At 51.9% G+C, this 26,677-nt stretch overlaps 1 protein-coding gene across 3 annotated transcripts; it reads left to right on the top strand.

The window, feature by feature from the left end:
• Positions 1-589: 589 nt before the first annotated feature.
• Positions 590-24,697, top strand: IRF8 (interferon regulatory factor 8). 3 transcript variants are annotated; one of them, XM_087419835.1, is made up of 9 exons: positions 590-642; positions 4,094-4,268; positions 9,850-10,033; positions 12,516-12,604; positions 14,075-14,180; positions 15,352-15,399; positions 20,471-20,857; positions 21,648-21,763; positions 22,357-24,697. In XM_087419835.1, exons 2-9 carry the CDS (start codon positions 4,095-4,097, stop codon positions 22,531-22,533), a joined length of 1,281 nt encoding a protein of 426 aa, XP_087275961.1. In that variant the 5' UTR covers positions 590-642; position 4,094; the 3' UTR covers positions 22,534-24,697. The 3 variants fall into 3 exon arrangements, with proteins under 3 accessions (XP_087275961.1, XP_087275960.1, XP_087275962.1); XM_087419834.1 differs by having other exon boundaries at positions 15,349-15,399; XM_087419836.1 differs by lacking the exons at positions 590-642; positions 4,094-4,268 and adding an exon at positions 9,416-9,699 and having other exon boundaries at positions 15,349-15,399.
• The last annotated feature ends 1,980 nt before the right edge of the window (positions 24,698-26,677 follow it).

Here is a 26,677-nt window from a genome sequence, read left to right as displayed (position 1 = left end):
TGGACGGTTAGCTACTGTCTGGACACGTTACTAGGGGCTTCGTCGGGATGGGGATTCCTCCCACGCAGCTCCAGGGGCTTCGGCCACACTCGCTGAGATGACTGCCTGATCAGGCCGGAGTGGGTCCCCGGGGGTCACTCTGCGGGGACCACCGGCCGTCTGCAGCATTGACCTCTGGGCCCCCACCATCCCAGCCTTGACCTCCGCTATGTGACCTCCACTTCGGCCCCGACCTCTGCCATCTGACACCCACCATCCGTCCGGACCTTGACCTGGGCCGGCGGACGCCCCCGCGGCCCGCGGGACTTCCTGCGGGCACCCCCGCCCCGCGCCGCCTCCGGGACCCCCGGCGCGGACGCGGAAAACGCCCGGACCGTCCGGCCACCGCCGCCTCTGCGCAAAGTGATTTCTCGGAAAGCCGGCGCTTCGAAGAAGGCGGGCGGGCGGCCGCGCCCATTGGGCGGCCCCGCCGGCCCTCCAGCGCCCATTGGCCCGCGCGGCCGTCGCTCCGCGCGCCGGGCCCGCCCCCGCCCTTAAACCTGCGGCGGCTCCCGAGCGCGCGGCCGCAGACTGGAGCGCGGCGAGCGTGGGAACGCGGGCGGCGGCCGAAGGCGGGCGGCGGGCCGGGCGGCGCGGCGGCAGGTAGGGGCCGGGGCGGTAGGGGTCGGGGCGGGAGGGGCCGGAGCCGGGGCCTGGGCGGGTGGGCCAGACGGCGGCCAGCCGAGCGCAGCGGCCGCCCCGTCTCCGGGCCGGGCGGGGTCTCTGTGTCCTTCCCTCCTGTTTCTCCTGAATCCACACGGGGTGCCCAAGTCGGTGATCCTTGTGGCTGCTCTCAAAGAATGTCTTGTGCTTAAAAAGAATCTCCTTAAAAAAAAAATCTGGTCTGCATGCAACAGTTTAGAATGGCTCATATAATGTAGGGAAACACTGACTCCTTTATTATAAGACCTGATCCTGGTCCCGCTCGGATCCCACCGCATGGAGTCACGCTTGGAGGGCGACGCTGTGACACCGCCTGGTAACCAGCGGCGTTCTGCGAAGGGGGCAGACTGGATTTTTTTGTTCTGATTGATGACAGATTTCTGAGTGGGTTTGAGGTAATTTGCTTCCATCATAGCCTAGTCGTCCCGGGCAGGAAAGTCTGTGTAGGAGTCCCAGCTCACAGAGCGTTCTGCTGTAAAATGAGCCCTAAGGCGAAGGGCAGAGTTTCTAAGGGCCAGATATGTTCCTTCCGCAGAGCTGGGAAGTGCTTTATGAGTGGAAACTGGAGACTGAATTTTCCAGAATTTTAACCTATCCCCCCAACACATGGGGGATATACACTTTTGTTTGACCTAGGTTAGGAGCTGGTACTTACACGATGGTTCTGAGCGTGTCCTTTTGGGTTATGGCAGGTTCCTCCGTGAAAAGATTTAGGGGTGGTTTAGTCTTTTCAGGAGGATTGAGGCGGGAGGGAGAGACAGCTTTGATGCTTTTAGGTCTTTGGGGATGGAGGTCTGTGGCGGCCAGGACAAATGCCCAGGGGCTCTGAGGGTGGGAGAAGGTGAGTCCTGCACCACTTCTCAGGTGCATCCTGGACTCCGGGTTGGGTGGGCCCAGGGCAGCCTCTTATCACCTCCCGCCTGGGAAGCCTGACCCCCGGACCCATTTATAGGGATGCAGATTAGCTCCAGATAGGACTCGGCCCGTAAAGAGAATTATTACCTAAAAATCAAGGAAGAGGAAGTTATAAACATGTGACTGGGCTTATAAATTTTTCCTGGCTCGGCATTTGGTGGAATTAATTTGTTAGTGTTCAATAAATCATTATGGATCATCATGTAATAGAATCTTAGGCTTGTAATGCTGCTTAGACTCTTGGAGGTGGTCTCAGGGAGAGTTCAGGTGGGGCTGTCCCTGTGCTCCATTGCTCTTCTCTGCAGAAGGAGTGGAATCAGACCATGCTGGCGGGCCTGGGGGTTGGGGTGTCTCTCTGGGCCTCAGTTTTTCCTCTTGTGAACAATGAGGGGCTGGATTAGATGATTTCTAAAGCATTTTCCAGCTTTCGTGTTCTGTGACTCACTCTTCCTTTCCATGCCATCTCTTTTACTTTCTTTTCTCTATTTCTTATAAATCACCAAGACAGTTGTCCTTAACAATTTTGGGGTTATGAATTTATTAGAAATCCTGGTGAGATGGTGTCGACCTGCTTTCTAGAAAAATGCCCATGCAAACAAAATTTTGCTTTTCACATCAGGAGGCTCCTGGAGCACAGACTCGACTTTACGAACCTGGACTAAGGGGCTGAGCAAGATGCTGAGGAATGGGAACATCTCGTTTAATTGACAGATCTGCAGACCCCAGTCCTCTGGCCTCTCTCGCCCTCCTCTACGCAGCTCATTCCTCAAGCAAGGGGAGAATCTCCTGACTTGCCTTCAGGAAAGATCCGTAGGAATCTGTACCCGGCTCAGTTATTTTCTGGGGGGTGCTTGGTGGTGTCGTTTCATTTCTCTCACTGGGTGCCCCTCCACAATCTGTCCGTTTTCATTTATAAACATAAGGGACCATGTTAGAATCTGGGGCGCTTGGGGTCCGTTCACTTTTCAGATGAGGAGAGCCTCAGAGCAGTTCAGGTGACTTTGCTGAGGTCTAATTAGAGAAAAGCCTTTGCTGGAGTCTGTAGTTTCCAAATTGAAGTCCAATTTCTATTTCCCACACTTTGCCCCTTTTAAATCCACAAGTGGGCAGCTGGGCTTATTGGGTGAAAAAGTTACAGTTGGCCCTCGTCAGACCTCACCTCTTTCTCCCTGGGACCTGGACCCCCTTTCCAAGCCCACAGCCACCTCCAGTGTAGCTGGAGTTTCCAAAACACGTATTTCTTACTTTATGGACCACGTGACTCTGGATGTGACCATATGCTTGGGGACTTGTGTCTTGTCACTGCTGACTGTTTCAAACTTGTTTGCCTGAAGAGGTCAGATTTTAACTGGAAGAATAGAAATGTATTTTTTTGGGGGTGGGCGTCTGTCCAACTGCCTAGGGGATTTCCACCCCTTTCTTGTAAGTGTGGGCTGTGAGTCGGCCTGGCGTGATCGCTCTCTCTCTTTCTCTGGGCTGTCGGGAAAGCTGCCTGCTTTGGCAAGAAAGTTCTGCCAAAGGATGTCTTTGGGTGCCTGGAATGGCGAGGTCCCCAGATTCTGTGCCTTTTAGAAGAGTCTAGCCCAGCTAACTTCACTCTGTTCTGCAGCCACAGTGGATTTCCGCAGTCTTGTCCACTGTCTCCCAAGTGGTCGTATACGTTCCCGAGGAAGAAAGTTGGGACAATAGTAACGATGTCTGTTGTTCAGAGAGAATGTTCCAAGGTCCAGGCCCTGTCCTGGGTGCTTTCTGCATGTCGTCTGAGTCCTCATGACAGTGACTCCAAGTACCGACAGTTAGCCCCACGTTTCAGCCAGCGTCGCTGACGCACTGAGGCCAAGTGAGGATCCAAGGTCGCCCAGCTGAGAGATGGCGGCACTCGAATGGGACCCCAGCTGTGTCTCATTCCCAAACTCATGCTCTTATCACTAAACCAGCTGTGAAGGAACAATCTGGAAGGGATAGCCTTGAGGATTTCCTCTTTCTTGGAGAGCACAAATGTCATATTTGCTCACTTAACAGTGCTCAAATTGGACATCACCTAGTGGAATTGGCTCTTGGATGATGGGCTGCTCATTGAAGGGACCTGAAAATGTAAAAGTGATTTTTCTTCATCTTGTGCTAAAAATGGAAAGATGCTGTTAGATGTGGCTGTGTTTGCCTGAACTGGAGTGTGGGGTGAAAGCTGGAAAGAGCACAGCCGGAACCTTAGGTGGGGCCAACATCTGGCTGGCGGGCAGCTGCAGATCTCCCAGGGAGCTTGTAGTTTCCATTCAGGGGTTTGTGGTCCTGGAGGCGAGCCTTGTCCTCTCATGGCAGGTGGCCCAGAGTTCCTGGAGCTGTGGGTTTCCCCCACGCGGCACCTGTGTCGTGACTCTCTGATTTTCCTGTTAGCAATTCTTGGCTAAGGCCATGGGTTGCTGTGATTAATGAGACAATATTTGTAATATCACGGAACATTTTCCTTCTTTCCAAGGATGTGTGACAGGAACGGCGGCCGGCGGCTGCGGCAGTGGCTGATCGAGCAAATCGACAGCAACATGTACCCAGGGCTGATTTGGGAAAACGATGAGAAGAGCATGTTCCGGATCCCTTGGAAACACGCTGGCAAACAAGATTATAATCAGGAAGTGGATGCCTCCATTTTCAAGGTAAGGACTTGAGCCCCCTCCCCCGGAGCGAGCGCAGTTTCTGCCTCCCTCGGCGGCTGGTGGAGGTGTGGGGTGGCGTCTTCTTATAACCTTGAAAATTAACCCACTTGTTTTAAACAAGCATTGATTGAATGCTGAATGTGTCTCAAAAATATTTTTTGGGTGATTTTCCATCTGTTATATGATTTAATCACTTTTAGGGTCAGTTGTATCATTGGCATTTTTCCAAGGAGGAAATTGAGGGCACTTCCTTCACCTCCCGTTTCTTTGGCACGAGGACTAGCAAATGCGGAGAGAAAATACTGTTTTGAGGCCTTTAGACTAAGACTTTATCCTCTGGGCTACCATCTAAATTCCATTTAGAATTCCAGGCAAGGTTTAAGTCATCATTCTTTCAAAGTTACTACTTCTGCTCAAATGGGAAAGATGCCGTCTGCCCTGACTTCTGGGCCCGGGTCACGTGGGACGTCCTGAACCTGCAGCACGTGTCTGAAATAGTCCTGCCTCCCTTGAGAGTAATAAGTCACCACGCATGGGAGCCTTGCTGTTTAGTTCTCCCACCTGCATCGTGACAGCCAGCGCTGCGAGCTTGCTCTGTGCCGGGCCTGGCCCTGTGTGTTTTGTTTGTTCTCCTCTCACACGGTCCTGTGCAGTAGGTGCCGGCCTTGTCCTTGTTCTGTAGAGGCACCGAGAGAAGTGACTTGTCCAAGATCTCACAGCTCTTGGATGATGGAGCCAGCATTTGAACCTAGGCAGCCTGACCATGAGCCTCTGCACCCAACCCCTAGCGGTTCTGATGAACAGATTTCTTACCGTTACATCTAGATCCAGGCTGAGGAGCCAGGAGCCAGGGCAGCCCAGCTCTGCAGCCCAGCCAGGTCATCACAGTTCCTGGTGGGTCATCAGAATCCCATGTGGGTCCTCAGAGTCCCCTGTGGGGCATCAGAGTCCTCTGTGGGCTTCTGTAAGGCTCCAGAAGCGCAGGCTCCACCCTGGGAGGTTTGGGACCCTTGGTCAGGGGGAGCCCAGGCTTCCATGTTTGCAAACAGACACAGCCCAGCTGGTCTGACTCAGAGCCGAGATTGCAAACTGCTGCTGTGTGTGCTTGTTCTGTGGGCATTTGGGGGCTGGGGGTAGAGAGGGCAGAGTGAGTGTGGGGGACAGGAGGGAGGCTGAGTTGTGGAGGGCAAGAATTAGACCCAAGACCATGGATGAGTGAGGCGGGCCGAGGCGTGGGGGACCCAGTGCAGTGCCAGACTCTATGCCAGGGACGACTGTCTTCTGATATGAAAGAACGAAAATGACAAAAGATCATACCTTGGCCCCAGAGTAGAGCATGAATAGGGCAAAGTTGGCTTACGAGGCATTTCAGGCCTTCAAGTCTCTGCCGGACATTTGCAATGGGGCTGCACACTTTAGCAATTCTGTTAATTCTGTAATCCGGGGTCACGGATCTCTTTGAGAGTCTAATGCCAGTTAATGGCCCTTTCCAAAAAAGATGGGCACATACGGGTGTTTTGCACTCACCTTCAAGGGGCCCCATGTGGCCCACACATCTGGCAGGTTTCTTCCCATCAAGGACCCGGGGCAGGAGCCTGGACACTGCAGGTTTTTGCAGTGCTGGTGCCTCCTTTTTCGTTCTTGGTGGTGTTCTGGAGTCCTCTCTGGTGGAAGGTTTTTGCCTCTGGCATCATGGTGGACTTCTCTTGGGAATGACTCTGGCTAAATTCAAACAGTGCCCAAGTCCCACCCAGTTGGTTGCGAATTCCAGATTATAGACAGCTGTAAGCCTGGGTTCCTCAGCCTCAGCGCTGTTGACGTCTAGGGCCAGATACTTCCTTGTTGGGGGTCCGTCCTGTGACTGTAGGATGTCCAGCAGCATCCTTGGCCTCGACCCACTGGATGCCAGTAGTACCCTCTCCCCTGTGTGACAACCAGAAATGCCTCTGACATTGCTAGATGCCTCCCCCGCCAGGGCCACACTGTCCCCTCCCCATTGAGAACCCCACCGGGAGCTGACCATGGCCAGGATGGACAGCTGTAAGCAGAGGCGTGGGGTGCTGAGGGCACAGTCGCAGGGCGACCGTCAGTGAAGCCTTTAGGAGGAGAGCAGAGGGGCTGGACCAGCAGGCTGCATAGCCCTGGCTCCTGGCTTGCTGGCCGAGATGCAAGGCCTCTCCCTGCTCCCTGCCCCTGCTCCAGCTTATGCTGTGGAGGCAGTGAAGTAAAGCCCCAGATTTGTGCACTTATGCAATGTGCTTCATGGCCGTTTCAACAGCGTTGAGAAAAATGTGCAAGATTCCCAATGTTTCCGTTGATTACGCAGTCGCTCAATGTGGCAATCTGAAATGAGTCTACAATCTCAGCAGGAATGGGGCGGGAGGGAGACACGGGTGCCCACCCAGAGCTGAGCGGCCGCGGGGAGGGCAACAGACTGGGCTGGTGAAAACACAGATGGGAAGGACCATGTGGCACTTCCCTGAGTTGCGCTTGCTCGCTTCATCCTCGGGGGCGTGTCTGTGCGCCGCTGAACGAGTGTGTCTTTGCTGTTGGGAGAAGTCAGCCGTCATGCCTTGGTTAGATGGAGCCATCTTAGGGATTTCCGGTTAATAGAGAACCATTTTGTTTCCAACAGTCATAGAAAATCTTTCATTTATGAGTTAAGAAAAAAATAGTCTGTTTTGCTGCCTTAGTAAGTGGATCATGAGAAGCCACTTATACCAGAGGATCCTTCATTGTCTGCAGCATCATTCTGAGGTCAGCTTCCTGGTGTAGACCAGAGAGGGGAGATTGAAAAAGACATTTAGCTTGAATCACTATGTTGTACACCTGAAACTAATATAATACTGTATGTCAATTATGCTTCAATTAAAAAAAAAGGAAACAAAGACATTAGCTCATTGTGTACCATCCCTATGTATACTGTTGGGGCCCTAATATTGCTCATGTTTGTGTTTGAGAAAGTATTTTGCCTCCTTGTCGTAAAGTTGAGGGGTAAGGTCTGGTTGACCGAGGTTCTGATTCCCTGGCTGTCTCTCCTCTCACTGACTGGGCATCGTGATAGGCCTTCATGAACCAGACCTGACTTAGTAGCACAGATATTTCAAATTCAGTAGGCCTTCGAGGAAAAAAATAGCATTTGATTTTTAAAACACAAGATGAGACAATAATGTTCAAGCAGGACGAGTTGGTGGTCCTGGTTCGTGCTGGCTGCTGCTGAGAGTGCAGAGCAGCACACGGACAGGAGACGCGCGTCACGGTGCAGGCTGTTTTGGGGGGCCTCAGGATCACTCTGTTCTGTCTAGTGTTGGCTCTAGAAGGGTCTTGAGAAATCGGCCAGCTAAGCTGATACTTTAGAGCCGGCCAGAGAGCCCCCAAAGGGCTCAGGGCAGGTGGGAAGCAGAGTACCTGAGGCTGCCCAGGCGCTTCCTGAGCACGGGCCTCTTTCCTTTGTGGATGTCCTGGCTGTCTCCACGGGGCCAGTGTGAGCCTTGAATGAACCAGCGATGACGACAGAGCCCCGGAGGCTGTGCCCGCCCCGGATGAATACCAGCTGGTCCTTACATTGCCCCCATCCGTGCTCCTCAGGTCCATTTGTAATATGGATGAACCCAGTGGTTCTCAAATAGGGGTGTGCGTGTCACGATTTTACCCCCTGGGGACACTTGGCAATGTCTGGAGACATTTTTGGTTGTGACAGTGTGGTCGGGGTGCTACTGGCATCTTGTGGGCAGAGCCCGGGTGCTTTCAGACATCTGTCCATGCATAGGAGAGCTCCTACCCCAAGAACGATCCAACCCCACATGGCAATAGTGCCAAGGTGGAGAAACTCTGATTTCACGTAATAAAAATTTGAAATTACTGTTCAATGTGTACATGCTCTTATATTTCTTTGAAAAAAAGTAAATCAATACATGATCTGTGATGCAGTTAATAAATGATTGGAAAGGATTGAAAACTATTTACTTTTAAACATATTTCTACAGGGGAGTTTTGCATCTATGTCAGAAAAGGAAATGACTGCTCATGCTCATTAATAGGAATGTTCTTCTAGTTTCTTTACCTCAGGCAGAGATGCAAAATCTGAGCTCAGGGCCTCAATAGAGGAGAGAGCGCTGGCCCTGGGCTGTGAGGTCTTGTCTTACGTGCCGGGAAAGAAGCTGAGACTTTGCAATGGAGCCGTGACTCATGGGGTTATGGAGCTTCTGGAAGTGTGGCCTCTGGGCCACCTAAGTCAGAATCACTGGGATGCTGGCTAACGATGCGGATTCCCAGACCTACCCCACACCTACTGAATGAGAATCTTGAGGGGCAGGGCCCAGGAATCTGCATTTTCACGAGCTCTCCAGGATGTTGGCGTGTGCGTTGAGCTTGAGAACGCTTGCTGTAGGGAGCTCCATTGGGTTGGAAGTCAGGATAGCTGGCGCTTAATTCCAGACTGGGTCACCTTGGGAAAGTTACCTCTGGAATTGCATTTTCCTGAGTGAGGGCTGAGGATTCCCTCCAGATGTCATATTGTTTTAGGCTGGAAGACGTGTCTGACTTTGCTTAACACCGAAGGTTATTTTCACCTGACAGTAGGGACCTCCTAATGGGTGTGTCTGTATTCCAGTTTTGAAATCTTAAAACTGTTCACATCCCCATTTACATGTTTGATTTTTTTTTTTTTTTTAGTACTGCCCCATTCTACATTTTGACTTTAAGTTTCCAGCTTTGAATTTCTGGTCCTGGTTCAGGCCCTAAGGTTTGGAGAGGTCAGAAAACAGAGCTGTGAAAACCCGACAGAGAGGGAGAACATTTCACTGCATTTTAAACAGCGCCCCGGGTGGGGGTGGGGGCAGGGAGGGTTAGAATAAATGCCAAAATGCAAAACAAAATTTCTATTAAAAGTAGCAGGGCAGTGGATGACCACATTCAGACTTTGCAAATGTTCCCTTTTCATGCTAAATTTTAGCTAGGGGTTGATTTGAAAAAGCAACAAGTTGTTCTTTGTTTTGAACATTCTAGTGAAACCATGTGCGACTTCCTCTTTGTGCTGCTTGACCTCAGGCTCCTCCTGGGCCTCTGGTCCAGGGAAGGCTTTGTCAAGAGGCAGATCCAACGCGCGTGTGCGTGTGTGTGTGTGCGCGTGTGTGTGTGCGTGTGTGTGTGTCTGTGTGTGTCTGTGCGTGTGTGTGTCTGTGCGTGTGTGTGCGCGCGCGCGTGTGTGTCTGTGTGTGTCTGTGCGTGTGTGTGTGTCTGTGCGTGTGTGTGTGCGCGCGTGTGTGTGTCTGTGTGTGTCTGTGCGTGTGTGTGTGTGTGTCTGTGTGTGTGTGTGTGTGAGAGGAGCCTTGGACCTGGGTTCGAATTTCAGCTCAGCTGGGCAATCTTGGGGGAAGCCCTTCCTGCCCCGGATCTTTTCACGTCCGGCAAAGAAAGTGGTCTGACTGAGGTCTCTAAGTCCTGAAATTGCTTGAATGAGAGTTGACAGCCAAAAATGACCTTCAGGAGGGCGAGAATGTGCTGGCGCCGACCATGGCCGTGGATATCGGTGGTCTCGAGGCAGACTGTGTATTTCATGTGCTTCTTTTTCTTCCTTCAGGCCTGGGCAGTTTTTAAAGGGAAGTTTAAGGAAGGGGACAAAGCTGAACCAGCCACTTGGAAGACGAGGCTACGCTGTGCTTTGAACAAGAGCCCAGATTTTGAGGAAGTGACAGACCGGTCCCAGCTGGACATTTCCGAGCCATACAAAGTTTACCGCATCGTCCCCGAGGAAGAGCAAAAATGTAACTATCCTTTACGGGCACTCAGCCCAACAGAGGTGGCCCGGCCTGCAGCCCCACCGGAGGGCCCTGGTCTGGGGTTGAAGTCGCCGCCAACAGGGTCTGGGACGAGTAGTGTTAGCTAAACAACATAGCTCTCGCCTTTGTGTAAGCAGATAGTGAGGCCTCTTTCCACTGACCTCACCCACCATCTGCTGACCAAGTGGCAGCCTCCAGTTGAGTGAGAGGCGGCCAATGGGAGGAAAGGGCGGGGAGACTGGGCTGCAGCCAGCTCTGCGGCTCCTGACTGTGAGACCGGGAACACGCTGCAGGACCTCCATGGGCTCAGTACAGGAGTGGACAGGAGTGAGCACCCTCCGACAGTGTGGATCAGGAGTTCCTTTTGTTTTTTAGCAACTCACAGAGGAGGCTGGGGGAAAATCAGCAGGACAAAGAAAGGGTGGATGATAAGGGTTGAGGATGAAGTTCTTGAAGGAATTTGCAGCTGCTGGCACTCTTGGCTTCATTGCTGGAGATGCCTCGATATATTGTTAGATCCTGATTGTTGTTTGGGAACTCCGGGATGTGATACTAGCTGAAGTCTCTTCCAGCTCTAAAATCCCAAGAAAGCATTTGTGAAGAGATTAAAGCAGGAATAACAAAGCCTGCCACACATCCCCTAGTCCTGCATCCTGCACTCTGTTCAGACATCACTAATCAGTCGGAATGTTTTGAGCTCATATCTGGCCTCAGAATCCTTTTCAGAGTGGTGTGCTATGCAGCTGCTGTGAATCAGAGCTGGCCCATGAGATAAAATCTAATTACCATCACCGCTTTAAAAATTCTTGTGATACATTGGTTTTCTTAGCCATTGGATGTAGCAGTTAGAATATTCGCTCAGCATCATTTTCCCCCTAAAATCTTATTGGTAGTCCAGTAATGCCTGAAAGAAATAGAACCCTCAGAGACTGCTTAGGGCTGTGCAGAAATTCTGAGTTTGAGCTCTTCCCACTATGGGGAGGTTGAAAATGTTGATGTATAATTAAAAAAAAGTTAAAATTGTGACTCTAACAAATATACAGTGAGCCTGGGTCACAGTCATTTAACTCATTAATGAGGGAGCCAACATGGTGGCAAAGGTTGTTTGACAGAGAATATGAGACACTGCTCTGTGGTCACTGAAAGACAGGCAGCTGAGCAAACCAGTGAGTGTCCGACCCAGCCAGTACAACCACAGTCCGGGGGTTATCTGTTCTACTGGTCATTTATAGCTTGATTGTCTGTAAATTAACCCCTGACTTTATTGAGTCTAAACTCTAATCGATAGTCAATAGTAAGTCAAACAAACTGACCTTCCCCTGGAGAATCACATGACCCTCAGGGGGACACCTCTCAGAGAATACTCTGGGATGGCTTTGAAAGGCTGAGCAGTCATCTTTCTGCCTTATTTCCCAGTTTTGGATAATTTTTCATTATCACAAAGTAAATTGTGATTTGAAGGAATAGAGAAGTTTCTGTTCATCCCCCTCCCCCAGGATCAGCCAAGCTTGCACTGGCAGGTGACCCTAGCTTGTTTATAGTGTGGGGTGCAGCCCGCATCACCTGCAAGGGTGGATGTTAAAGAAGAAGCAGGTTCTCAGGGGGCACAGAAACGCTGTATTTGCATAAGGTCTAAATGGACCCATTCTGCTCTGTACTTCAGTGGTTTGCAGGCTACAGTGAGGGTGCCCCACCTGCCCCCTACTTCCCCCGCCAACAGCTTCTCAGTGAATTCTTGAATCTATCAAAATGGAATCAAGATTCAGGCAGGATGAAACGATGGGTCAGCTCTGTAGATGGTTGGACTGATGCGTTCCAACAGACCAGTGTCCGCTGGGCAGAACACGTCTCACCTGGTGGACTCCATGAGGGAGTTTCTGGCCGGGGAAGAGGCCCGAGGGGGAGAAAGGAGCCTGGTCCAGGCACTTGTGGAAACACTCAGGTGCCTTCAGGAAGCTCCTGGTGAAGGCCGGTCTCTAAGGTGTGCTGTGTGTGTACGTGGTGTGTGTGTGTGTACAGATGTGTATTTGGAAAGGCCAAAAAGAGATTTCCTGCCAATTAACTCGAAAAAAAGACTCCAACCTGCAAACACATTTTGCCGGGAAATCTCTGGGTGTCTTCAAATGCCCCAGCTTGTAAGTGTAGCCTCTGTAGGGTGGCGAACGCCTGGGGTGAGGGTATCTGATAGGAATTCATTTTAGACCTTGGCACACAGAAGGAAGAGACCAGAGTGCTCTTTGTCCTCTGAGTGTTAGAAACAGCAACGACCAACTTCTCTCTTTTGACTTTGCTGATCAGATGGCTGAAGAAGCATGGGAAAAAAATATCTAGGCCTTTCCCAAACCAATGTAGACACTCATTGAATTTTGTTTCCTTCACCTCAGCATTTAAAGAAAACTCTGCTTATGGCCTCGGTGATGGTGATGCCTCAGTGCCGTTTGTCATGCGCTTGTCTGGTTTTCCGTAGGCAAGTTAGGCGCCGTGACCCCTGGCTGTGTGAATGAAGTCGCGGAGATGGAGTGTGGGCGCTCTGAAATCGACGAGCTGATCAAGGAGGTAAGTGGGGACGGCATTTCCGGGGGTCTGGCCCCGACAGCAGCAGCTGCATGTGTTTTGGCGGCAGTGGCATCGTTCTTGCCCTGCCAAGGGGTGCAGGACCTTGGCTGTCCCAGGACGCGGCGCCTGCACCCTGACGGATGGAAGGCAAGGACTGTGCCACCTCCTGAGGCCAGCCTCCACCATCTGTTCACCCCCTCACCTGTATCCCCTCCTTCATCCCGAGGGCTGGGGCTGAGCTGCCTGCTCTGCGTCAGTGAAGTTTCCTCAAGCTCTGAACTTTTCATATGGTAAACATTTCGAATGACAGTCTTTGAAATTGCATCGTGTATTCCCTGGCCTTCGCAGGCAGGCTGCAGCGGACATAGTGTACACTTCCCTTGCTGCGTGGGGCTGTTGCCAGGACGTGGGTTGTTGTGCTGGTGGCTCTCATGGCTGGCGGGCTGCCTGTCTCCTAATATGCAGCTTTTAGTCCTTGATGGGCCAGAAAGCCAGATAACCAAGCTTGTTAGAATTGTACATAAACCCACAGTTTATAGGCTATAAGTAAAGGCTTAATGGGGTCTCCTTGGGCAAAACACATGGGTTTTTGAGTACCAATTTTAGCTATTTGGATGCATGTTCTTCTACCTTTAGCCTCTTTCCTATGTTTTTTATGGATATTTCAAGGTAGACATTGCATAGCTAAAATACTCCCACATGGCCCTCACAAAAGGTGGTCTGGGTGTGATGGAAGTTCTTCTTAATACCAACACGGCAATAATCGAGTCCTTAGGAGTAGCTTGGCTGTCAGAGGATACAGGTAGCAGTGGAACCTCCGGGAGCCGCCTGCCTCCTGCAGATGGCAGCTGTTAAGCTTCCGGCGGTCTCTGGCTCAGACCGGCTGAATTCCTGGCTTCGTGACTCTCCAGCAGTGTCCCATTTTCCACTCAAGGCTTTTGTCCCGACACAGCTAAGAGGGTGAGATCATTGGATTGGCACGCTGGGATCACGGGAAAAGCAGATTGCAAAGCGTTTCCTAATTGGAGTTATCAACCTCCTTTAAGGAATGGGTCAGAGATGGAAAACAGACATGGCGTATTGAGTGAGATTGGCCAAAGCACGGCAGAGCTTGTGCAGAGTCACTGGTCACTGGCGTCCCAGGACTTCTCCACTTCTCCGGGCATCAGGGCAGCCGGATGACCGGGCCGTCTGGTTTTGCGACAGGCGGTTCCACGTAAAAAGCCAGTAAACTTATTAGCAGCCCTGGAGGGGCTGGTCGTTTGCTCACGTGGTCTGATCACTAAGCCTGGTGGATTGATTGTCCTGGATCTTTCAAGATGCAAAGGGTCGTTTTCCTTTTGTCTCAGGAAATAGAGAAGATGATGTGGTTTTAGTTAAGTATAAGCCCTTTGTCTTCACAAACACTGGAGTCCCGCTCTGGACGCTCAGTGACCGCTCTGCTTTCCTCTCCTGCCCCTGATTGCACAGCCTTCCGTGGACGACTACATGGGGATGGTCAAGAGGAGTCCCTCCCCACCAGAGGCCTGCAGGAATCAGCTCCTCCCAGAGTGGTGGACACAGCAGCCCAGCGCAGGTGAGCGCTGGAGCCCAGGACTCCTCCTTCACTCCTGTCAGCCTAACAGCAGCCCAGGGCGGTGGTACTACTCTGATCCCTGTTTATGGACGGTAACTGAGCCCAGAGAGGTGCCCGGTTTCCAACCACGAGGGCAGAGCCCAGCCATGCCATTAGCCCCATTAGGCGCTGCCTCCCAGGAAGACACACATGCTCTTCCCATGGGAGGTGTCCGCTCTCCCCCCATGCTCCTGGAGGTCGAGGGGAGGGAGTGTGGTGAACTTCTCCAAGACCAGGGGAGGGTGCAGCTCTCGGCCGTGGAGGTCATAGGTCCGATAGGTTCACCAGCCAGTCTCTTAGGACATTAGGGGCCCCCTCAGAGCCAAGGATGGCCCAGGCATCTGGAGAGGAGGGGAGCTCGGGCCTGGCATGGGCAGTTGCTCACTCTGAGCCCTGGATCTGAGTCCCATGTCAGGAAGCTGCCTATCTTATTTGAGCCTCAATTTACTCTTCTATGAAGTGGAGACCCCGGGACCTGCCCCAGGGGTCATGAGGGCTGAATGAGGCCTTCACACTTTTCTTAGCTTCTGACCCTCCCCTCCCCCGTGCCTGGACCAGCCCTCCCTCTGTGAGCACGAGCACCTTGTTTCCTCCTTGGCCTCTCCCCACTGTCCCCTGTGGGAGACTGGGAGATGACAGCCGGCCCAGCCGGCCTCAAAGGTTTCCGGGCTGTGGGGTGGCAGTGTTGACTGAGGGGCCCTGGGAGAGCCCCTCTCTCCCTGGGGGAGTGTTGCAGCAACACTTCTGGGAAAGCTGGCTCGGGCCCTCGGCTCCCCTCCAGAGACAAGGCCTGAATGGGGGCGCGTAGTCCAGTGATGTTTCAGGAGCAGGCCCTTGGGCGGGAAGGAAATGTGGCCCCACAGTGTCACACTGACACATGGTCAGAAATCCCACAGCTCAGAGGAAGTCTCCGCCCCCTCATGCTGGTTGGGTTGAGGTTTTCTGCGTTTATGAAACATGGGTCGCCGAGCTGGGAGGGAAAAACACCGAATTTAGCGGAAGCCTGTGGCTGGGCCTCAGGAGCACGCCATGTGTGGCTTTTTAAGAAACTTTTGGAGAGGGAGCGTTTGGCTTGGTTCACCGCACACAACTGGCTCTGGCTGGTCTGAATCTGCTTTTCTTTATCTAGCAGGCTTGTCGCTGGTGACGGGGTATACCTCCTATGACCCACACCATTCAGGTACGAGGTGCTCTGGGCTGGGTGGGGAGGGGGCCTGGGTGCTCTTTGAAGACAGAGCGTGAAGGACCTGTGTGGGCTTGTGAGGGTCCTGGGATGAGCATAGCCTGGTGTTGGAAGGTGGGAACCCAATTCCTCCTTCTCACTGTTTGATTTGGGAGCAATGAAGTTGCTGGCCTTTTTGAGCCTCTTCTTGGATTGGACCAATAAATAGATCCAAAGAGCTCTTTGCAGGTGTAACTATGCAAGAGAAAGAGGGTGGAAACAGACATGCTCAAGGCCCAGCTCTCCCCCTTTTGTGTGACCCCAGGTGGCGTAATTGAACCACTTGGAACCCCAGGCTCCTCCTCTGTAAAGTAGGAGCAATAACAACAACTACCTCACTGGAGTGTTGTGAGGATTAAACAGGTCTTGTTAGAACTTTCTGGTAGGGATGTAATTGGCCAATGAATGTCACCAGTGTCGGTTTCCTTTACTCTCTCCCACACCCAAGTTTATAATGATAATGATGCTAATAACAATAATAATGATATGATGGTGATGGTGATGCTGATGATGGTGATGGTGATCATGATGTTGATAGTGATGGTGATGATGGTGATGATGATGATGGTGGTGATGATGGTGATGATGACGATGATGATGATGGTGATGGTGATGGTAACGATGATGGTGATGGTAAGGATGGTGATGGTGATGATGGTGATGATGATGACGATGATGATGGGGACGGTGATGGTGATGGTGACGATGATGGTGATGGTAAGGATGGTGATGGTGACGATGGTGGTGATGGTGATGGGGATGGTGATGGTGGTGGTGATGATGATGATGATGCTGACGATGATGGTGATGGTAAGGATGGTGATGGTGATGATGGTGATGGTGATAGTGATGGTGATGATGATGATTATGGTGACGATAATGGTGATGATGGTGATGGTGATGGTGATGATGGTGATGGTGACGATGATGATGGTGATGATGGTGATGGTGATGACGATGGTGATGGTGACGATGTTGATGGTGGTGATGATGTTGATGGTGGTGGTGATGATGGTGATGACGGTGGTGTCTGACATTATTGAATGCTAACTGGGTGCCGGGATCAATGCTGAGACTCATTCCGTCTTCCCACCACCTCTAGGCCGTTGCCATCATTGTTGCCATTGTACAGGCTCAGAAGCCCTGGGTTATGCAGCTTCTGGGCTGTAGAGGTGGGATATGGGCTCAGGCCTGTCCGGTCTGCACCTGCGGGCAGAGGTGGCCTCTGTGCTGTGTTGTTGTCTAATTACTCTGGGGACTCGAGCTGTGCTCCTGCCAGTGGCCCCTGGAATGTATGTTCAGGCTCCTTGATGGCATGTCTTCCCCAGTGGCTCCTCGGCTCTGCAAGAAGCCGCCAGCCTGACTCACCAAGATGGGCCACAGAGCGTCAGGGCGCGGGGCTCTGGGGCCTCCTGGTGCAGAGGAGGAACTGGGGCTCAGAGAACAGAAGTGTCCTGGCCCAGGCCCTCTCCGGATGAGTGTTTTTGGGGTGGTGGAAGCAGGCTCTCACCCAGGCAAGAAAGGTATAAAGAAAACAGTGCCCCGCCCTGTTCGTAGAGCTCTTACCCATTGCACAGCAGCCCTGTGGGCTGGGGCCTGTCATAACTCGGCTCCACAGGTGGAAGCTAAGAGTTAGAGGTTCCATTGCTCACCCAAGGTCACACAGCTAGTAAGCGGCGTGGCTGGGTTTGCACCCTGGGGCCTGGCTTCACGCCTGTTCTTGAGACTGCCCTCCGCTGGGCGGCTGCCATGCTTCCCCGAGGCCCAGCTCCAGGAGGCCTGGGTCATGGGACCTGGCCTTTGACCTGGTTAGCTCTGGGCCGTGGCCTGGGGAGTCTGCTGACGGATGCTTTCTGGGGGCAGGGGAATGGCCGGGCACAGGGTGAGGGAAGGCGTGATCTGAGGAGGAAGTTTCCTCGGTGATCCCAGAGCTGTCTCAGCGCACAGCAGGGGAGGTGGCTCAGCCACTGCCTCACGCACAGAAAATCCTGAAACGCTCTTCCAGAACTGGGGGACTGTGGTACCTCTGTTCAGTTCACACACACCCCCTCTGTGTAAATAAGTTGATGTCAGGGGTCCGCGGTGCTTCACCCTGAAGGGACGAGGTGCTGAGTGAAATGGGCTGGTGAAAGACAGCAGGGAGTGGTGGAGACTGTGGCCGAGTGGAGAGCCCAGGCTCCCTGGGCTGCTCAGCGGTGGTGAGTGCCCTGCGGGCTTACAGACCCAGCCAGGCTCCATTTCCGCACTTTTCTCGAGAAGCCAGAGGTCTGGATTTTTATGTGAAATCTTCCCCTTTAAAGAGGTGGTGTTCAGAATGCCCGCTGTGCTGGCAGATCCAAACTCGACTGTGCTGCCGTCTGTGCTCTTGACTGTGTGCATGTGAAATGATGGGGTGAAGGGCGGTGTTGGGACCTGATGGTGTGGCTCATGCTTAAGAACGCAGATGTGGAGCTGCCTGCCGGGGAGGCAGGGGCACATCCAGGCACTGCGGGTAGGCGCCTTCACCTGCCTGTGCCTTAGTTTCGTTACCTGGAAAATGGGCATAGTTGCTAATGGTCTCTACCTCATGGGGTTGGTGTGAGGATCAGGTGTGCTCCTAGGTCCAGAGCACTGGGAGCACTTGGTCCATACTGCGTAGACTGGCGACTGCGCTTTATAACTTCAGGGGTCTCGTCTGTGTATTGATCTTTTGTCCTGTTGCCCCGGTTTATGTAATAACTGCTTCTGTGCCACTGACGTGTGCCGAGTGCAAATACAAGCTCGTGCAGTCCTCGCAGCTGCCTGGTGACGTGGGTGCTGTTATTATCCCACTTTGCTGATGGGGAGACTGAGGCACAGCGTGGTGAAACTGCTTGCCCCAGGTCACACAGCTGGAGTTTACACATCAGGGGGTCGGGCTCCGAGTCTGTCCTCCTGGCATCTTTGCTCTGCCCTACAGCGGGGCTGTCCTTGGTGGGCGAGTGGCTATGTGGGGAGCAGGATGGGGTTGCAGGGCCCTTAGAGTTGCAGAAGGGCCACCCTGAGTTACCTGGCAGCCCTGGTGAGTCGCTTCTCCTCCGTGGATCTCACTGCTCACCTGGAGGGTGCGGTGAGTCGTTGCTCAGGCCCTTCCAGCTCTAACGTTCCCTAGGCTCGAGCTGTCCCTGGGAGTGGGGACACTAGGATGGCCCACCTGGGCGTCTCTGGGCGCTTTCTCTGCTGCTGCCTCTGAAGCAGCCAGTTCACATGACCAAGAGGCGCTAGTATGAGCTAAGGCCTCAGCCATGACAAGGCAGAGGGGCAGAGTGGCGACAGAGTCATCTGGAGCGTTTCATTCATTTGGGACAAAGTTCAGAATTGTTCTCGAGTGAAGGGTTGAAGTGTGTCAGATCATCGGGTGATGAAGACGTTACAGACTTGGGGTGGCGGGGGATGGGGACGGGAATGATGGGACGTGGGGTCAGATGCTGGTGCTGCTGCTTACCTGCCGTTGACCCCATCTGGGCCCCAGTGTCCCCAAATAATATGAGTTGGACTCAGGCATCTGAACCTCTGACTCTCAACCCTGCATGATTTTAGAATGCCGTTTAACTCCAACATGGGAGAAAATGGAGCCTGTGAACAGTAGGCAGGGAGTCTTACTATTTGAGCAAATGTTCTGGAGCAGAGCCCAGTGGGAGGGTCCAAGGAATTATAAGTGCACAGCAGCACTGCACAACTCTAGGGGCACCATGAAGTTGGGCAGTTCACAGCTTATGTGGCTCCAGGGGGCAGCCCTGCACTGGTCTGGGGCACTTAGAAGGTACCCCAAACTACCAAGCTCATTGATAGTGTGTGTAATTCTTATAGTTTAAGGCCATTAAAATGCAGATTCCTCTGGGAGCATCCCCAAATTTAGCTGTTGTCTTCATTCGTACCTTAGTTTAGAGGTTCCCAAACTGTAGTCACTTGAGCCTCACCTTTGCAGTCTTTTTTCATATCTGTGTACCACCTGGACTGTAAACATCGTATTTTTCTCTAAATCTCACTTTTTAAAACTGAAGTTTATTTTAAATGGGGACCAGCTATCACTGCCTGCAAAAGGAGAACCGGTGCCTCTTGCTCTAAGTAGGAAGTCAGAGGTCGACACGAATGCAGCAAAAACCAGACACATTGTGGAAATTCTGGGGATGTTCCCACCTGCCCGAGGCTCGGAGCCCCTGCTCTCAGCCTTTGCTTAAAGGGGGGTGTCAGGATGAGGTGTTACAGATCCATCAGTGCCAAAGGGGGGTTTTCTTTTTGAGGTGATGAGAGATTGAGAGAATATTAAAAATGGGATAATCTTTTCATTTATTCAATGCTGTGGCCCCCCCCATCATCTTATGTGTAGCACATTTTGGGAAACATTGCCTTAATTGGAGTGTTTTCAGACTCTTTCCTGAGAACAGGTTTGGATGAAGGGTTTTGGAGAGAGTCTTAATTTGAAATCCAGGGAACCCCAAGGGGATTGTGAATTTGTCAAGAAAAAGATGACATCTTTGTTTGTACTAACCTGGAATTCAAATCTAGCATTTCCTTCCATTATGAAGGCGGGGGGCAGGCCACATTGTTCTATAGTATATGAAACAGTATATATCTATAGTATAACATGGTATGTTATGTATATATAAAAATATATGGGGTATATAACATTGTATAACGGTGTTGTACCAGTGCCAGTGAGATGGAACTATTTTCCTAAGAAAATAAGTTGTCAAAACATCCTTTACCCTCAGCACAACTTGTAAGTTACGGTAGTTAGAGACCTTCCCCAGAAGTGTGGAGAACATGGTAACAGTTCTGATATTTTGAATCATTTGTTTCTTTGAACTGTGTGTGTATTCCTGCTTATAAAAACATTATTTCAGAAGGGGTGCGTGAACTTCCCCAGACTGCCAAAGAGGTCCCAGGTACACAGAAAGTTAAGCCCCCATTTGGGAGAAAGAAAGGCTCTGGGCATTTGCACAGAAAGGACCAGAGAGCCCCCTTTCCCCTTTCCCGCAGCCCCTGACCCATCCCCCTCTTTTTGCAGCCTTCTCCCAGATGGTCATCAGCTTCTACTACGGGGGCAAGCTGGTGGGCCAGACCACCACCACCTGCCCCGAGGGCTGCCGCCTGTCCCTGGGCCAGCCGGGCCTGCCCAGCGCCAAGCTGTACGGACCCGAGGGCCTGGAGCTGGTGCGCTTCCCGCCGGCCGACGCCATCCCCAGCGAGCGGCAGAGGCAGGTGACGCGGAAGCTGTTCGGGCACCTGGAGCGCGGCGTGCTGCTGCACAGCAGCCGGCAGGGCGTGCTGGTCAAGCGGCTGTGCCAGGGCCGCGTGTTCTACAGCGGCAACGCCGTGCTGTGCAAGGACAGGCCCAACAAGCTGGAGCGCGACGAGGTGGTCAAGGTCTTCGACACCAGCCAGTTCTTTCGAGGTCTGTGCCACCGGCTGCCGCTGCCCTAATCTGAAAGGTCACGCCCCTCCCCGTGTGCCATTCGCCCCTCGAGTCCAGCGAGGGCCCTGGAGGAGCAAGGGGCACAGGGTGCAGGAGGGGCGCCCCTGCTTTTGAATCCGGCTCTGCGCTTTTCTCGCTGAGCGATCCTGGGGAAGCTGTCTGTGCCTCGACCTCCCCGTGTGTAGAATGGGGGTGCAGGTACACCTTCCTCGCATGGCTGTCGGGAGGATTAAGGAACTTAGCGCCCTGCAACTCCGTGGTGTGCTGTCCCCATGCCCTGGGAGCTGGTTAGAAGTGCCAAGTCTCAGGCCCCACCCCAGGCCTCCAGGGTCAGGATCTGCATCTTGGCAGGGTCCCCGGGGATAGGTGTGCACGTTGTGAGACACACTGTCCTCGTGCCCATGTGTCCTGGGGACAGCAGCCACACAAAGGAGGGCTGTGTGGTGGCTGTCATTGCCCCATGAGGCATGCGAATCGGGGTCCCCCGTGCGTGCCTCCTACAAGGTCAGCAGGTCTGAAGTCAGTCCCTCTCATGCTGCGTGCCGGCTACCCCTCTGCCCCCACAGCCCTCTGCTCCTTGCCCTGGAGCAGCACCGCCTGGGAGCTGGTGTCAGGTCTCTCCTGCCACCCCGCCTGAGAACTCCTGGGGAAGGGGCCCTGGAGTGGGGCGGGGTGGCGGGTGCACTCAGGGGCGAAGGCGCCGTGGGTCCTCTGGGTGAGGAGGGTGATGAGGCCCGGAGCTGCCCACACGCCCCCCTCTGTCTTACAGAGCTGCAGCAGTTCTACAACAGCCAAGGCCGGCTTCCCGACAGCAGGGTGGTGCTGTGCTTCGGAGAGGAGTTTCCAGATATGACCCCCTTGCGCTCCAAACTCATTCTCGTGCAGGTGAGAACGGGCAGCGTCTGGGCTTGTGGCCAGATCTCCTGGCTGCACGTCGGGCCCCTGTTTATGCTTGGGCTGGAGAACAGGACTGGATGCTACACCTGCATGCAGAGGCAGGCCTGGGCGGGATCTTCAAGTGGGGAAGTGGATCCTTGCCACCTCTGAACCATCTTCTAGTGTTTCAGGACTCTCACAATATGCATATCCCTCCCTTTTCTGTTTGTTTTGTTTTTTTAAATCAAAACCTCCATTCCAGAAAGATTCCACCTGTTCAGTTGCCTTAAGGTCTAAGTGACAGATTAGGGCTTTGCAAGCCCTTATTTAACTCTAGTCAAAGGAATGAAACTCTAATGGTGGAATTCTGGACACGGGCTAGCCAGATTGGGACAATATTGGGGGAGTATATATAGGAGTCTTTGAAGGAATACTGCTTGCCTTTTCTTTGCATCTGCCTGTTCTGGGTCCATTCATTTGGGACTCGTGTGGAGCTTCTGAATGATAGCTTTGGGTTGGGGTAATCAGAACCTGGCTAGAGTCAAAGAAAGTCCCATCTCACCTCCCACCTCCGTCTCTGACCTTGTGCACCATCCCTCTAGATTGAGCAGCTCTACGCCCGGCAGCTGGTGGAAGAAGCTGGGAAGAGCTGCAGCGCTGGGTCCATGATGCAGGCTCCCGAGGAGCCCCAGCCGGACCAGGTCTTCCGGATGTTTCCAGATATCTGTGCCTCACACCAGAGACCCTTTTTCAGAGAAAACCAACAGATCACTGTTTAAGTCTCTCTCTCGGGCACCCCATCCACGCACGTCTCGCCTTTCATTATTACAATTACTGTCGTAATTATTTAAGGACGTGGATCCCTCTGACCGGGGTGGGACGCCGTACTCTGCCCTTAATTTAGGAAGGGCCTTCTCTGAGGACTCGCCATCCAGAACAAAGTGTGTCACAGACCTGCTGTTCAGATAGAAACATTGAGACTCACACCCAATGGCCTGGATGCTGCAGCTATCACCTGTGGTTAAAACACGTATTTCCTGCATATTTTCCAAATTATTATTAGTTACTATGATTCTTTCAGCATTTGGAGATAATTGATATTTCCAAAGACATTCAATTTTACTAGCAAATAGCTACTTCCGGTAAAGAAGTTTGGAGTTTTAAGATCAACTTGTCAGAAGACTGCTTTTCGTGTTTATATTTTGTTAAAGCTATAGATTTATGATTTCGTATGCTTGATTGGATGTGAAGTGTCTTTTTACTTTTAAGCATGTTAGTAAGATTTGAAAATCCTTAGATATCAGCCTCCCTTTAATAAGTGAAATTGAAACTCTTGGCTTGTTAGAAGAACATATATTCTTCCTGGACTTCAGGCACCAGGAGAGCCTTTCCATCGCCAGGTGCACGGTGTGTTTTGATCTTCAGACAATATGTTTTTCCCTTTGGGCCTTTGTTGCCAGGAAGCTTAGAGCTAAATTTATTTTTTCATTTCTGTAATTAAATCATCCCAGACACCTCTCTTTTCTTCTTTCTAAATGGTTTTGACCTGTTTTAAAAATACTTTTAATTGTCCTATTTTACATGTCCTCTTGTAAACTGCTTTGAATCTTTTTTTTTTAATATAAAGTGGGCGGGATATAAACCACAAGTTCAAAAAATAATGTGGATTGTACGAGCATTTTGATTGTGGCTTTGATTCAGCCAACCCATCCATCAGCCGGTGGTGTTGGGTGTGCGGCTGGAGTGGCTGGGGATGTGGGTGCGATGTGTTAGCTTCTCACCCCTGCGTTGGGCATGGGGTGGGCCGTGGTGGGAGAACGCCTTCCCATCCCTAGTCCTTGAGGTTCAGGATGGCCCGTCCACCCCAAAGTCTGCTCTTCAACAGAGTCATACATGGGATTCCCTTGGAAAACTGGAAAGTCCCAGTTTTAGCCTAGGAAGAACTTACCCTCTTTACTAGCAAATAGGATGCATTTACTACCCAAAAATGTGTCAAAATGTTTGCCCTGAATCATGATATTAATCCAAAGCCAGGGCAGAAGGCTGACAACAGTGGCTTGGCTTAATGGTGAGGGCAGTTCACGTGGTCTCACCGACCCCCCCCCCCCCCAGTGCCCAGGCCTGTGCACCTCCACAACCGCTGTACGATCACCTCAGGATCGAACATCGTTTTTTAAAAAACCATTGTATTTTGCTAGATCGGGGTGCCTCTTCTTCGTCTGTGTCCTGCGTGATACACTGGGCCTGGACAGTGCGTGCTGAGCACCTACGCAGCCCCCTTCCAGCACTGCTGTTTGTTGGTGTGGCTGAGTCAGTTCCGCGGTCGCGGAGACACCGGGCAGCTTAGGGGAGGGGCGGTGGGGAGGAGAGTCTTGTCTCTGTTCTTTCTCCTTCATAACCCAGCCTGGGTCACCCCACCCCTGACTCAACCTCACAGTGAAAGGGCAGGAAGGGGCCTCGCCTGTTGACCCTCATTTTGAGAAGTGGGAGAAGCTGGGGTCTGGGGGACAAGATTGCCTCAGCTCAGCCAGCCTTGTGGCCTTGTGACCATAAGAGTCTCTGATGTAAAACTGAAAAGCCTAGGAAGACCCATTCACTCTTCCCACTGCTCCTGCTATGAAGGCGTGTGGGTGTAGCGCGGAGCAAGACTCAATCCTTAGAGGGCCTTTGAATGTGTTTGAATTCACATGACAATATAGGAGAACTCCAGTAAAAGAAAGTGGCTTTTCCTCTTTGGCCAACAAAACCAGCATTACATTTTTGAGGATAACAGACCTGTTTTCTGAAATTTTGTCAGATAACGATAGGCTTTAGTCTCTTGCTCAAATGAAATGTTAAAGCACACATCTTTCATATGCTGAATGAATATTTATTTTTGTATCCATTTAAAAAGTATATTGATCTCTTTTATTCTTTATTAAAATAAAGTGCTCTTTTCTAAAAGCTGACGTGTGCTCCGTTTTTTTTAAGTCACGAGGGACACCCAGTCTCCAGTCATGGAGATTGCTTCATGGGGCTCCCTGCTGAACAACCCAGGACAAGCCCATCAGATGGACTCCGGCCAACCCAGGCGGAGCCGTGTCACCCAGCACACTCTGGCCGCAAGGCAATGCGCGTGCTCTCCAGCCTCAGGCGAGCCCAGAGCCTGGTGGGACTGCGACTGTCCTGTTTGCAGCTTACACGTGAGGAGACGGAGGCACAGGCCTGTGCTTGACAGCTCAGTCTGAGAGGCGTGCTGACGAGACGTGGCTGCAGTGCTCAAGTTCTCCGGCCTGGGGAGGAGGCAGCAGCCGGGGGAGCGCTGGCTGTCCCAGAAATCCCTGCAGTGAGTCACGTCAATTCCCGCACGCTGCAGCTAGGAGTTTTGTTTATAAGCAAGCCCTCTTCTGTCCTGTGGGTTCAGGGCCAAATGTGGAAACTCGATGAAGTCTGCTGCTCCCCAGAGGTCGACGCCCTTGTGCAGACCGTTGACAAACCCTTCTCACTCAACTCCTTGCAGCGACCTCGGGCGGGGGCGGGGGGGAGCTTTGCCTTTGCAGAGGAGGGAATTCAGGGACAAGATGCATCAGTAGTGACTGGGGGTTCTAGAAACGGTGGTCAGGGCCCTAGATCTGAACTAACTTGAGATGTTGACCCTCCTCTGGACAATTAGCTTCTGGCACCCGAAGGGCAGCTCGTGAGAACAGGCTGATGTGACATTCTGGAAAACAGCCTTCACTCTTTGTATTTTAAAAGCATTTTAAGAAATTAAAATATTTCAATGATCACTTTCTGAGTGATTGCCACTTAGTGCGCTAATTTTTGCAAAATCCATCTGCGATGCAAAATTTTTTCTTTCCTCTGTAATGTCCAGATGGATTAAGATGATGATCCCTGGGTTAAGCATCCACAGGATCTGCTGGGCCCTGGGAATCCTGGGAGAATCCTGAAAGGGATTGGCTGTGCAGGCATCCCTGTGTGCTACAGGGACAATTTGTCTCTGCAAAGAAGCTACTGTGGTTATCGGGAAGAAATTATTTGTGTGAGGATTCAGACTCTTCATAATAGAAAGTTTTGCGACTCAACTACTCAGAAGTTTTTAGAAATTCTTTCTAAAAATGATTTATAACTGAAGACTGTAATTTTAATAGCTCAGTGGGCTGAGAGTGGGGAGGAGAGGTTTCTCAGTGGAAAGTCTGGCTGCTTTTACTAAAAGTAGGAGGAAGCAGCAATTGTCTCTACTCACTCATAATCTATATCTTCCTCTTGAACATGCGCACTGGGCATTGGCATATTAAAAAGTCTCTCTCACGGTAAGAAACTCATTTAATCCTGCGTTTTCCAAACTTATTTGCTCTGATACTATGCCTTGCAGTGTGTCTGTGGATGAGCAGTGCCTCATCCAATTTGAACCACCTTGGGCGTTGAGAGGAAAGTGTGCATATTTCTTTCCTGTCCTGGTTGGGCTGCCTTTCAGTGCAGATGGAGTCTGCGGGGACGTGGATGGCTTTATTCATCTCTTTTTATGTAACAAACTACCCTTAAACTTAGTGGTATCAAAAACATTTTACTTTGCTCATGGATTTTGTGGGTCAGAATTTAGACAGGGTACAACGGTGTTGGCTTTTGTCTGTTCCAAAACATCTAGGGTCTTAGATGGGAAGACTCGAAGAGCTGAGGGTGAGTTGAGTGCCTAGGGGTGGAATCGTCTGGAGGCTTTTTCATCCATTTGTCTGGTGCCTGGGTGGAGAGGACTGGAAGGCTGGGCAGAGCTGGCACTGTTGACTGTAGTGTTGGCACGTGGCCTCTCGTGTAGCATGGGCTTCTTCACAACATGGCGGCCTCAGGCAGTCCAGTGGACAAAGGAGAAGCGGAATGGTTGTTTGTGTCCCAGCTTCAAACGCCATTTAGCATCACTTCTTCCATACTCCACAGGTCAAAGCA

The sequence above is a fragment of the Ceratotherium simum genome, chromosome 30 (assembly GCF_057802395.1).
Source record: "Ceratotherium simum simum isolate JZ-2026a chromosome 30, ASM5780239v1, whole genome shotgun sequence".
Taxonomy (NCBI): Eukaryota; Metazoa; Chordata; class Mammalia; order Perissodactyla; family Rhinocerotidae; genus Ceratotherium; species Ceratotherium simum.
This window is presented reverse-complemented; position numbering and strand designations above follow the sequence as displayed.